The 14282-nt window shown below is 42.6% G+C and overlaps 2 protein-coding genes across 2 annotated transcripts in view; one reads left to right on the top strand and one right to left on the bottom strand.

Annotated features, from left to right (window-relative positions):
* LOC138357549 (pregnancy zone protein-like) overlaps positions 1-14282 on the top strand; it is a 657491-nt gene that overhangs the window by 296064 nt on the left and 347145 nt on the right. The gene's annotated exons all lie outside the window — the stretch shown is intronic.
* Positions 2691-14282, bottom strand: part of LOC123764579 (murinoglobulin-1-like) — a 163268-nt gene continuing 151676 nt past the window's right edge. Inside the window, 6 exon segments of the mRNA XM_069314606.1 lie at positions 2691-2738; positions 4190-4294; positions 6941-7074; positions 9758-9908; positions 10565-10686; positions 12351-12433. Of these exon segments, the coding sequence (XP_069170707.1) occupies positions 2691-2738; positions 4190-4294; positions 6941-7074; positions 9758-9908; positions 10565-10686; positions 12351-12433 (643 nt within the window).

Below are 14282 nucleotides of genomic sequence, written 5' to 3'. Positions count from 1 at the left end.
TTTTTTTTTTGTGAGGGTGCATGTGGTTTACCTGGTGGTGGTTGCAACGCGCTTTTCCTGCAGAGTTTGGTTAGTGGTTTACGTATGCCTATGTTAGTGGTTTGCTTTTGAGTGCTTCGGTTGGGGCGTTGTTATGGGTTTGGGGGGTTGAGGAGGTTTCAAGGGGTTGCTTTAGCTGTGTGTTCCCTTCCCCGTCCCTTTGGGCCTCCTTGGCGGGGGATGCATGTGGTTGTGTGTGTCTTCCTTGTGGTTTGCTGCTCCTGTACGCGTGTGGTGTGTTTTCGTGCCTCCGGGCACCGAGTGTGTCGGTGTGCATGGGGAGTGTGGGTTTGGGGGCTGTTTTCGGCTTCTGCGTGGACCTGAGTTTTTCTGTTTTTTAGTTTTTCAGTTTTTTTTTGGTCCTCGTCCGCCTTGGCCTGTGCTCTTTGTATTTGGGTGTTATGTTGGTGTGTGGTGTGCAGTTGTGGTGTGGGTGGTTGTGTGTGTATTTTTCTTGTTGTTTGCGTGGGTGTTTCGTGTGCGTGTTCAGGGTTTTCTGTACTTTTGTCTCTATGTATATATTTTTGTGCCTTGTGTGTTTGTCCTGTGCTCCTTTGTTAATGTGTGTGCGTGGTGTGGTTGGCGTTGTGTGCGTGGTCATCTATCCACGTCTGTTATGTGTCTGTTTTCTGTATTCGGTTGAGAGTGTGTTTTATGTTATTTATGCTCTTTATTTTATGTATTTTTCTGTGTTCTGTTATGTGTTACTATGTATCTGTGTTCTGTTTAGACTTTTGTTTTTTATGATGCCCGTGTCGGGATATTGGGGTTATGCCCTGTATTGTGTTATATTTTTTATGTGTCGCTTGTGTATGTTTTTTTTTGTTTTTAACTGTTCCTGATGCTGTTTACTGTTCCTGTTACTGTCCCTGTTTACTGTTCTTCATTGTTATTTTATATATGTACCGATTTCTTTTGTGTTTTGTGTGTTCTGGTATTTGTTTTATTTTTAAAAAATAAAAAAAAAATAATGGGGCCCACCAATGACCCTCAGAAGGAGGGGTTTTATTTTATATAATGCAGTTTTTCTAGGAGGGGCTGAACTGTGGCTCCCTGTAACTCACCACTGAAAAGCTAAAAATGGGACTTACCAGGGAGAGCAAAGATCAGCCCACCTTTGGTAGGTAGATCTTTGACATATATGAGGGAAACTCCTTCCAAGGTCAACACAAGCTCAAAGGGGACTAAGGAAACCAGGTAATGAAATGATTCGTGGTATATCCAAAGAGCCCTTAAAAAACGAAGCCCACGAAAAATTAGAAAATACTGTCGCCAAAGCCGCAAGGTCCCAAATAACACGTGCCCAAAGACACACTGCGGCTTTCTAAATACAAAACCGTGAAGTGCTGCAATCAGACAACAAAGGATGCACTCCCTGCCAAACAAATCAAGGACCAATAACCAAAGGACCCATCTGAACGCCAACCGTCTCAATCTGGCCAAAAAAAAAAAAAACTGAGGAAAAAATACGCCATGGACGAAAGACCAAAACGCACACTTCCAGAGGAGAGCGAGAAGCTTCTCAACACCACAACTGGAAGCAATGCCCAACAAAAACAAAGACCTCCAATGAGAAGTCATAGACGAAAGGGACAACCGAGAACAGACGAGACGACAAAACCCTGATCCAGAGACCAAGATGGTCAAGGAGTAAAATGAGCAGGCCAAAGGTGAACAATTGCACGGGACAATTTGGAAAATGGTGTCGAGATAGTATAGACCTCGAAGGACAGCAAAAGTAGCTCCTCCTAGACCGAATTACAAAGAGGCGACAGTATTCAGCACATGATGTTGACCAACAAACAACCAAGATTAAAAGAGAGAGGACCACCAAAACTGAAGACAAATCATGATACAAATGAGTGAAACCTTATACTGCCACTGCGACAAATGAGGCAGTTATGATTCTTAAGCTTATTTATAGCTCGCCATACAGATGGCGAAAGATCAGAGTAAGAAACTCCACGCATGAAGAGTCCAGAACGTCAAACCAAAGGGAAAAATCTCTGGAGAGATTTGCTGAAAGACATGTGATCGGAAAAAAGGTGCTTCAAATGATTATTGTGTATGTTAACATTCAGTGTGTGGAAAATTTCCGCCAACTACATCATTATTATAATCATAGAAATGAAGTACATCAGAATAATTATTTCTATATCATACATCTGAGTCCTACATCAGAATTATATCAAAATCATCTATTAGATCCTACACGACAATACCACAACGGTCACGTCCACCATTACGCCTATGGATGCCTACGTGACTTTGCTCGTGTATCTTCAAGGATCTATAAGGTTCAATAAGAAGCTGTCTTAATTGAAATACCATTGCAACATGTTTTGGGCTTCCTGTGATGTGTTTTCAAGTTCTAAATAAAGAATTAATCTGTACCACTAGTACTATCTATAATCATTAGATCCAATACATATTCATCTTTCAATCCCGATTGATCTCAATAATCTGTCTAGACATTAACAATTATTAATCCATATTCAATGTTGGCCTCTATCACTTGAGAGAGGGAGGAGCTACCTCCGAGAGCAAGCGTCCACGAGCGCCTTGAGGCCCAGAACCCATTGTTTACATACAGAGTGAACACGTGACGATGCTTGAGACTTTTATAATAAGATTAACCCCGCACAAACAATCTAATTATCACCAGAATTGCTCCCTAAGACACTCAGGGAGGTGGTGAACTATAAATCAGAACAAATTACTGATACATGTATCTAAATACGAGTGTAGAGAGCGGTACCCCCCAGCATGTGTTGACTGTTGACCGCTCACCACTACCACGGATAGCTTAATCCTCATAAAAAACTCTACAGCGTGTATCTATTCACTGCAGCAATGCGGTTATATCATTAAAATACTGTGGCTAATCTCATCAGGAAAGAGATAATCTGGAAACTGGTCAGTTGGGCATCAATTCTCAATTTGGATAGTTATTAGTTATTATAGTTATTACTATAATAGTTATTACTAGTTATTAGTATTAACTAGTTATTAGTATTAACTAGTTATTAGTATTAACTAGTTATAATTAGTTATTTACTAGTTATTACTAGTTATTACAGTTATTATTATTATTATAGTAATTACAGTTAATAACTGGATAATTATTAGTTACAAACATCAGATATTAAGTGTTTGTAGGTTGTAAATTGGTAAATTGCATGCTCTTATGACCTTAATATGTTCATATAAATTGTTAATCGTTATGTAGAGGGAAAATCAAGCAATCAAGTGAACATCTATCTTAATCTTTACAATTTGTTCTGAATATATGTACAAATATCTATATATATATATATATATAATTCATCTGCATAAATTATCAATTGCTATCACATTTATAATTAATTTATCATAAGTGCTTGCATATTTGCATATAATATCTTGCTTGTATCATATAACTAGTTGTTATAAATACTAGACATGATCTCAGTTATTGGGTATGCAGTTTAAGAGCGAGGTTAGACTGTGTAGTGTTCAGAACTTTTGATACTAAAAGAGAACCAGTATTTAGAGTCACTGAACTGTGTTTTATCATGTAATCCATTGTAAACTACAATGCTGATGTGCTTTAAATGCCAACAGGTACATTGTGTTCCTTCCATCACTATCCTGGTGTTAGTAAGTAAAGCCCACATAGCATCCTAAGACAAGAGGATTGGCAGGACTTTGTATAAGCTAAGGAATTATAAGTTCATTTATTTTGCATTCTTATTTTAAAGTATCATTTATTAAGTTCCAGTCCATTTAATTTTCTCATTTAAGTCCCACATAAATGAGACTTTAGCCTTCAACGTGTGACATATCACACATGTGTGACATGTGTGGCATGAAAGAGTAATGCCACGACAGATCACATTATTCCAGCATTATGTATATGGAACTTGTTGAAGTCTCCTTCATAATACTGGTGTATATTTATTGAACGTCTTTTTTTTTATTTTTAACATTAAACCAATAAACAAAGAAATTACAATAGCGTAATATTACAAAAAGGAAATAATTTATAACAATGCAGGATGTGACCTGGCGTTCTAGAGCGTTTGGGACTCACCAGAATGATGGTTCAAATTCCCACATTTCTCCAAATGATTCTCATTCAATCGGTGTTATGCATGAGAAAAATACTCACTTTCATGGCCTTGCTGAAGACTTTACCAGTGTTGTTGAAGCAACCGTCCTTTCTCTGATTAAACTGAAGCCAAATGCTTGTTTGGTTCAAATCATTCTTGTCAATCTGCAATTACCAACAGCAATCAGACTCAGGAAGTAGTATACAGTATACACCAAATAAGACAGGAGTAAGAAAGTTATTGCTATTTGCTTCAACGACAATTAGCAGCGTTTGGGTGCTTAATTGATAGTATTACCGCAGCTCAGTAATTACTTCTCAAGAAAAAATACCAAACCCAAACATTTGAAAATTAAAAATCCCTGATGTATGGGTCGGTCCTGGACCATTATGTGTGATGGTCCACGACGGATCGAAACGTCGTCGTGTTTTAATTTTTACATATGTGGGCTGGGTATCTGGGGTGTGGGCTGAGTGTCAGGTGTGTGGGCTGGGTGTCAGGTATGTGGGCTGGGTATCAGGTGTGTGGGCTGGGTATCAGGTGTGTGGGCTGAGTATCAGGGGTGTGGGCTGGGTATCAGGTGTGTAGGCTGGGTTTCAGGTGTGTGGGCTGGGTATCAGGTGTGTGAGCTGGGTATCAGGTGTGTCGGCTATGTGTCAGGTGTGTGGGCTGGGTGTCAGGTGTGAACTCACCACCTAGTTGTACTCACTTAGTTGTGCTTGCAGGGGTTGAGCTCTGGCTCTTTGGTCCCGCCTCTCAACCGTCAATCAACAGGTGTACAGGTTCCTGAGCCTATCGGGCTCTATCATATCTACACTTGAAACTGTGTATGGAGTCAGCCTCCACCACATCACTTCCTAATGCATTCCATTTGTCAACCACTCACACTAAAAAAGTTCTTTCTAATATCTCTGTGGCTCATTTGGGCACTCAATTTCCACCTGTGTCCCCCTAGTGCGTGTGCCCCGTGTGTTAAATAGCCTGTCTTTATCAACCCTGTCGATTCCCTTGAGAACCTTGAATGTGGTGATCATGTCCCCCCTAACTCTTCTGTCTTCCAACGAAGTGAGATTTAATTCCCGTAGACTCTCCTCGTTGCTCATACCACTCAGCTCGGGTACTAGTCTGGTGGCAAACCTTTGAACCTTTTCCAGTTTAGTCTTTTGCTTGACTAGACATGGACTCCATGCTGGAGCCGCATACTCCAGGATTGGTCTGACGTATGTGGTATATAATATTCTGAAAGATTCCTTACACAAGTTTCTAAAGGCCGTTCTTATGTTAGCCAACCTGGCATATGCTGCTGATGTTATCCTCTTGATATGAGCTTCAGGGGGACAGGACTGGCGTGATATACACCCCCAGGTCTTTCTCTCTCTCTGACTCTTGAAGTATTTTATCTCCCAAATGGTACCTTGTATCTGGTCTCCTGCTTCCTACCCCTATCTTCATTACATTGCATTTGCTTGGGTTAAACTCTAACAGCCATTTGTTCGACCATTCCTGCAGCTTGTCCAGGTCTTCTTGAAGCCTCAAGCTGTCCTCCTCTGTATTAATCCTCCTCATAATTTTGGCGTCGTCAGCGAACATTGAGAGGAATGAGTCTATACCTTCTGGGAGATCATTTACGTATATCAAAAACAGGATAGATCCAAGTACAGAGCCCTGTGGGACTCCACTGGTGACTTCACGCCATTCTGAGGTCTCACCCCTCACTGTAACTCTCTACTTCCTATTGCTTAGGTACTCCTTTATCCACTGGAGCGCCCTACCAGTTATTCCTGCCAGTTTCTCCAGCTTATGCATCATCCTTTTATGAGATACTGTGTCAAAGTCTTTCCGTCTTTGTGAGCTGGGTATCACGTGTGTGGGCTGGGTATCAGGTGTGTTGGCTGGGTATCAGGTGTGTGGGCTGGGTATCACGTGTGTGGACTGGGTATCACGTGTGTGGGCTGGGTATCACGTGTGTGGGCTGGGTATCAGGTTTGTGGGCTGGGTATCAGGTGTGTGGGCTGGGTATCAGGTGTGTGGGGCTGGGTATCAGGTGTGTGAGCTGGGTATCAGGTGTGTGGGCTGGGTATCAGGTGTGTGGGCTGGGTATCGACCTAAACATCTCGCAATCCGGAAATCCATTCAGTAGATAAAATGTTTATTATTGTTACCAACACAGGTCTCTAGTGACCTACTGCTAGCATTTCAAAAGATCAGTCTTGCCTCAGAACCTTCTCAGCCGTCATGAGCAATACGATCAGTCTACCTGTCCCAGTGGCCGCATTTGTGATGAGGATATTGCTAGATTATTGTGCTGATTGCTCAGTCAATAGTGATGAATTGGTCTCATCGCTTTAGGGTGCTTAGAGTGTGGAAATACAATGCGATATTAACAATTGTGTAGTACTTATAGAAGCAGTGGTCGAACGTACAAAACTTCGCCACTGCACCCAAAACAGTCAAACTCCTGGGGCTCCGTCTGTTGGGCTCCGTCTGTTGGGCTCCGTCTGTTGGACTCCGTCTGTTGGGCTCCGTCTGTTGGGCTCCGTCTGTTGTGCTCCGTCTTTTGGGATCCGCCTGTTGGGATCTGTCTGTTGTGCTCCCTCAGTTGGGCTCCGTTTGTTGGGCTCCGTCTGTTGGGCTCCGTCTGTTGGGCTCCGTCTGTTGGGCTCCGTCTGTTGGGCTCCGTCTGTTGGGCTCCGTCTGTTGACCGCCATTTACACTAGGAAGTTCAAGTTAGCTTGGCGTGAAACAATTGGCTTAGAATGAATGTTTGAGTGTAGGGTAATGTAAAACACAGCAAGAGGAGGTCCACTCACCACAGTAAACTGTTGGGCCTGGCTGAAGGACTTGAGGACGAAGGCCGACAACCAGGTGGAGCCGGAGTCGTCAGCGTTGCCGAAGGCGCTGAAGGAGCCGTCACCTCTACGGTAGAGGAGCTCCCGTTGGTACCCTGCAGGCAGCCACTAATGTAATTATCGCTAACTAATACATTAACTAGTCGCTACAACACGCTCTTATAACAAAAGTATAAAAATTAAAGAAGCAACAGAAAGCCAATAGCCATATACATGTCTCACCTGCACTAGAAACAATTAAGTGATCTACACGTCTGTTACGGTATCCCGAAATTTGTAACACAAATCAACAAACATGTTTCCATACCAGTATTTACCCAGGACTTCGACGGGTATTTCGACGGTCTTCCTGATTGTTTTGCACGTTATGGGAATATTGCTTAATTCATTTTCTTCCTCTGCTTAAAACATCTGTTTGTATTTTTTAAATTGTCTAACCTTTCTAGTGTGAACACTGATGTAAAGTATTCATATACGTTGGCTGCCTTTTTATCATTAATTGAAATTTGGTTGGACTTATCTTCCAAGGGTCCTATCGAGTCTTTTGTCTTTATTCTACTTCTCTGGTGGGCATAAATATACTTTGGATCTTTCATTATATTTTGAGCAAGTTTTCTTTCATAGTTCCTTTTACCTGTTCTTGTGCCCTGAGCAGAGAAATAAAAGCCCTTCTATATGTGTCAACCCGTGTGCCTCCTGGTGGACTCTTAATTCTTTCAGAGGTTTTGCCTTGCTGTTATAGCACTGGTGACAACCCGTCATCCACCTCCTCCTTTTACTTTTCCTTCTTGGTACTCACTCAGATTCAAGCTCAGTGTTAAATTTTTTAAATTTCCCCACGAAACTTTCACGTCTCTGACTACCAAGAGATATTTTGCAGTTTCTGTATCATTCTGTGATACAGGAACTGCATCATACAGGAACTCCTCGAAAGCAGTCTAGAACGTCATCGTTCCAGACCTTTATATGGGTTTCTATAATTGTGTTCTATCTTAGAATATTACGGGGCGAGCTTCTCCTCTTGCTGAGTTTGATCGACCACGACCTCCTCTGGTGTTAGCACAAGGTCCAGAGTGTTGCTGCCTTGTGTGGGCTGTACCACGTGCTGAATAAAAAATATGAGTCTTGTACCAGGCCAAGAAATTGTTCCTCTTCGGCTTGTGATTTTGGATTCACCCAAAATCCATTGTGTAGTGATTAAAATCTACCATTATAAAAGCTTGGACTTCACCATATTTTTCACGATATGTAAATCTTGAAATTCCTCTTCTGAAGCTGTGTCTGCCCTGTAGCCTACTTCCACACTCTGTTATAATTTCCAATAACGATGAGCCAGCTGCCACTGCCTACCAGCTGTAACGGTGAGCAAGCTGTACCTTTGTGCTAGCTGCAACGGTGAGCCAGCTGTAACTGAGCCTGCTGCAACGGTGAGCCAACTGTTACGTTGAGCCAGCTCTAACTGAGCCATCTGTAACGGCGAGCCAGCTGTAACGTTGAGCTAGCTCTAACTGAGCCAGCTGTAACAATGAGCCAGCTGTAACGGTGAGCCAGTCAGATACCAATCAAGTGGTAACCCGGCATCTGGTCCCCGCGGTGTTCCACACTCTGGATGCCATCGACAGTAGAGTACAAATTTCGGCGTTATAAAGGTATTTTATCAATTATAATCATTGTGATAATTAGCATATACCTCCTTAGTTTGGTACCCAACCACTTGGGCTGGACGGTAGAATGACGTTCTCGCTTCATGCAGGTCGGCGTTCAATCCCCGACCGTCCAATTGGTTGGGCACCATTCCTTTCCCCCGTCCCATTCCAAATCCTTATCCCGACCCCTTCCCAGTGCTATATAGTCGTGATGACTTGGCGCTATCTTCTGATAATTCCCTTCCTTAGTTTGGTTCGTGTAGTTTCAAATGCTTATTGTTAGCACAGTGGTCTACGTATTTGGTTAATAACCTCGGGATTTATTCTCTAGGTCGGACAGAAACGGTTGGACATTTTTTCCCTGCGCACGATGTTTACCTAGCGGTAAATAGGTAATCAAGTAGCAGTAAATAGGTGTAAATCCACCTAAATCCACTCACCTAGCATTAAATAGATACTCACCTAGCAGTAAATAGATACTCACCTAGAAGTAATTAGGTACTCACCTAGCAGTAAATAGATACTCACCTAGCAGTAATTAGGTACTCACCTAGCAGTAAATAGGTACTCACCTAGCAGTAAATAGGTACTCACCTAGGGTAAATAGATACTCACCTAGCAGTAATTAGATACTCACCTAGCAGTAAATAGGTACTCGAGAGTTTCTAAAGTGTAGTAGAGCCACCAGGGTTAGCTATAGTTGTCTACGGGGGACCTGGAATAAGCCCAAGTACGGGCTCTCTGCCTGACGACGATATCAATAAGAGACGTATACCACATTGTTAGAGTTTGCTGACGAGGCAGCCAGAGTTGTTCTGAAGCACATGTAAACTCCGGCCCACACTTGTTCACAGTAAACTAACGCGTTTAGCATTAACTCAGGTTATAAACATGGGCACGTCCAGGAACCATTGTGGGCCGTAGTTTTGATGACTAATACGGGATCACCATAGTCCGTGCTGCTTGGAACTTTTGTTCCGAGTAGCTGAATCTAAAACAACAAGAACATTACTTAGCTTGAGGGACAGCAGGTACTGACCAGTCATCACCCACGTTGTCAGACCTCAGACCGACCATAGCCAGAAATATTGGCTAACTGTCCTTACATAGATAGAGATAATAATGAGGTTACCGGTCTTCATGTAGGTGAGGAGCCTCCTGGTGGTCTCCGGGGTGGTCTGGTTGGAGGCCTTCAGGTACTGCATGATGAAGATGTTGGGCACGAAGTTGATCATGTTCTGCTCCCCACACCCGTACGGCATCCGGATCAGGCTCCCCAAATTCTTCAAGGAATTATGGAAATATTCTGGGTTATAATGTGTTAAGAAGCCGTTGCACATGCACCAAGCATCCACCGTTGTATGCATGCAACACGGTGTATGTAAAGTGCATGCAACACTTTATTATTAGTGTCATCAGCAAGTCTCTTTCACTTCACAAGAAATTACAGTGTAATAATTTCTTGTGATGTCAAATCAGAAGGAAAATTATATTTAAAATGACTACTGTAAGAACTATATAAGATGATATTTAAACGGAGATTGAATTATTGTTCTAAATATTTGAAAAATAATTGTTTCATTAATTTACGTAACTTCAAAGAAAGAACACCACAAAATTTTCTTAAAAAAGAGAATGGAGCATTAATTGTTCTATAGTATCCAGCATGAAAGTCGATAAGACATATAATTTTTTATTTTAATCAATTAGTGTATATAAAGATATCATGATGCCCAAACAGGTGATATGAGAGCCCAGAATATCTTACCTGACAATGGTATTGAGCTGCACTAATGTTTACTCTGATGCATGTTAGTATGTAACCAACATATTGGGGGATATTGCTCACCTTGTTACACTGATCTCTCAACAAGATAGTCCCTATGGTTTAAGGTTTACAAATAACTATCACAGAGAACATGAGTGAGTAAGTGAGTACCTCGAGTGTGAGAGCGATGAGGTCACCGACGGCCGTTACCCAGCCTCGCTCTGACCCCTCCACCATGACCTGTGGGGTCTCCAGCTCCCACGCCTCCAGCGAGTCCTCGCCAGTCTCAAAGTCTGCAACAACAACAAATATACTTCACCAAATATCTAAACAATATACAATGAGTATTTCCTAAAACAAGTCTTGTGTAGGTCATTTCTAATACAAAAATAATGACTAGCACTGAAACAAAATTTTGGTAGAGCAGTGTGAGGACAGCATATATAACTCTAGATGTGGTACCCAGCGATGTCCGGGTCTCTCCCCCCCTCAACCCCTCCTCCTCACTCCAACTCCCTAATTCTCTGTCATTCCCATCCTACCTCCCTCCATCCAGTAACAGCCGAGAAATCTGCTTGTGAGCAAACTATGAAATTAATAATATTGGTTTGATTGTCCTTAGAGTCGGTGTTTGTAGCAACAGGAGCAAATCCAACTTAAAGAGGGGCATGAGGGGTCGAATGCATTCACCTTTGACGATTACCATACAATAACAATTCACCATGGAAAGTTGAATGAGGCTAATTACAACCATCGCCTCCAACCGAAGATAGACTAACAAGCAGACATTCTCTTTTACAGATATATTAAAGGAGGATACCCGGCTGTGCTCGGGTCTCCCTCGCCCCTATCTCCGAATCTTCCCCTTCTCATCTCGCTTTCCCCTATCCCGTCTTTTCTTCCCATCTCCTCCCCTGTCAAACTTTCTCCCCGTTGATCCCCCCTTCTCTCCTGTACACCTTTTCCAATCTTCCCCTCTCTCCAGCACCCTATTTAAGCATCCTTCTTCTACCCATTGTTCAAGCATTCTTCTTCTACCACCTTTTCCTTGCCTGTGAGCTGCCGACGCCTGACCTTACCACTGTACCGCGGTGGAGTAAGCGGCTGGCAGCGCCTTGGTCACCAGTCACTAAACAGCTCCAGGTGATAGTCTCTGATATATATCACATTAGTGTGATTTATCTGTTTATTATTATTAATTATCGTTATCAGTATAATGACAAGGTCAATATCACCAAACATCTCAAGGAGTCTAGTGTAAGAGAGAGATGGGACTGATGGCATATGATCATGCAAAATGACCTGGTTGTTAGCCGCGTGAAGTACCAATGTAGAGTTGGGCCTAGAGCTTAAGTAACGAGCCGAGTGTTGACAGTCACACTGATCACTGAGGGTGACAGTCACACTGATCACTGAGGGTGACAGTCACACTGATCACTGAGGGTGACAGTCACACTGACCACTGAGGGTGACAGTCACACTGAACACTGAGGGTGACAGTCACACTGATCACTGAGGGTGACAGTCACACTGATCACTGAGGATGACAGTCACACTGATCACTGAGGGTGACAGTCACACTGATCACTGAGGGTGACAGTCACACTGATCACTGAGGGTGTCAGTCACACTGATCACTGAGGGTGACAGTCACACTGATCACTGAGGGTGACAGTCACACTGATCACTGAGGGTGACAGCCACACTGATCACTGAGGGTGACAGTCACACTGATCACTGAGGGTGACAGTCACACTGATCACTGAGGGTGACAGTCACACTGATCACTGAGGGTGACAGTCACACTGATCACTGAGGGTGACAGTCACACTGATCACTGAGGGTGACAGTCACACTGATCACTGAGGGTGACAGTCACACTGATCACTGAGGGTAACAGTCACACTGATCACGGAGGGTGGTACACGGCTACACAACAATGATGATAAATCCTTACCTTTAGAGCAGATGTACTTGCTCCAGGTCTTCTCTCTCAGGAACCCCTCGGCCTCCACTGTGATGGGTTTTATCAGTGAGTCTCTGAAAACGATTATAGGAAAGTATTTAAACCATCTCGTTCTATTTATTCTAGCATACTGTTTATCTAGTTTATGAAGAACTATTACAAAGTTATTACGATTGTATTGGATGAATTAAGCAATTAAGTGTATCTCTTGGAGTGTGCTAATCTCTAGTTTCTGGTTTACCCTTATTCACTATTCTTAAAATTTTCTATTTTATTTTTTACGAGTTTCTTTTTACAAAAAAGGGATAAAAATCTAGAAAAAGTGCTAAATGTAATGAAATGTCTCTTTTCTGTTGGAGCCCAAGTGGTCTTTGGCCTGCTGGATGTAACAGTGCAAGTATTTTGCACTTATGTAACAGTGCAAGTATTTTGCACTCTTTTACGTATAATTATGAGTTGTAATTGTGTGTGAGTGTATACGTGTGTGCGTGTTAGTCGAGAGCGAGGTGGTAGTTGGTGAGGTGAGCCTGCACAGCTTTGCTGACGGCAGTACTTTCAACAAAGAAGCCATGTTCTGGCTTGCGAGAGTATCCACCCCTGGCTCGGCCAGCGAGGTGGTTGAGCAGTGAGAGTGGAACCTTTGCAAGGGTGAGTACATCCAACCAGCTCCTCCATCCGGGCTGGTGATTAGCCATCACCCACCCTTGGGTTAACTTGTTAGTGAGGTAAGAGTTCAGTTATGCATTGTCTTAAACCAGAAGTGTGTCTTAGTGGTGACAAGTTAGTAGAGTCTGAACCATTTAGCAATGTATGGTGTGGGCGTGCATGGAGTGGGTGACCCCCCCCTTTTTAATTTGGTCAATATTATGTTAAATAATAGGATGGTAAAAATGTTAAATATCAATTGCTGGAAATTGAAATAATTTCAAATAATTTGATTCGATAAATGTCTATGTGTAGAATAACAAGCTTGACTTTTGTTCAGTCCTCTCTTTGAACCAATGTCCCCTCAAGTAAGAGTTAAGACTAGAGAAATAACGAGATGAACAAGGTAGGAACGAGAGTGAGGGCACCGTGAGGTGAGTGAGGGAAGGTGTGGCTTGATGAGAGGAGCTCGCGCGCCACCTCGCCTCACTTAACCTGTCGGGTTTACTTAGGAATTTATTTAGAAAGTGATAAATTAAACAGTACTCCTGTCACATTGTTTAAGTGGAATTTATATTTAGTTTCAATGACAGGTGGTGGCAGCAAACATCAGAACATCTTAGAATATCAGTATAGTATAACATCACAGATAGTATAACAGAATAACAGCCTTGTAACTCTCCCTACACCTTCTTATCCCTCCTTCCTTCATTCCTCCTACCTCCACTCTTCCAGTTCGCTCCCCGTTTTCTATCCCCACTCGCTTCTCTCTACCTTAGTTCCCTCCTCAACCTTATCCATGTTATTCAACCTTATCCCCTCCTTTCTTCCTTACTTTGCTTTACTTTTTCACAATCACAGAGTAGATAGAAAAATCAGATGTTATATGGAGATCAAAGCCAGAACCTGGCCTCTTGAGTGAGGTGCAAGAAGCAGGTGACTTGTCAACATCCTCACTGAGAAATCTATCCAGAAATGTTACGGCCCTCTCGGGTCGCAACTAGGTTCGTACTCTGATGTTTTTAGAGGAAGTTGTATCCGACCCCAAGCCAGTAGTGGCTTTCAAGGGATGAGATCCGTGACGCAAGTAACTTAAAGGGAGTAGGGAAAGAAAGCTAAGAACTTAATATTATAATTATTACCATCACCGTTTAAATATATAAAATAAATGAGTACACAAAGGGGAGGGGTATTAACACTTGACAAGGGGATTAATCCTCAATCGATGTCTTCTGCTGAAGACGCTGGTGCCATAACTCTCGGTGCCGAATCCTTGGT

Source organism: Procambarus clarkii, chromosome 79 (assembly GCF_040958095.1).
Source record: "Procambarus clarkii isolate CNS0578487 chromosome 79, FALCON_Pclarkii_2.0, whole genome shotgun sequence".
NCBI classification, from domain to species: Eukaryota; Metazoa; Arthropoda; class Malacostraca; order Decapoda; family Cambaridae; genus Procambarus; species Procambarus clarkii.
This window is presented reverse-complemented; position numbering and strand designations above follow the sequence as displayed.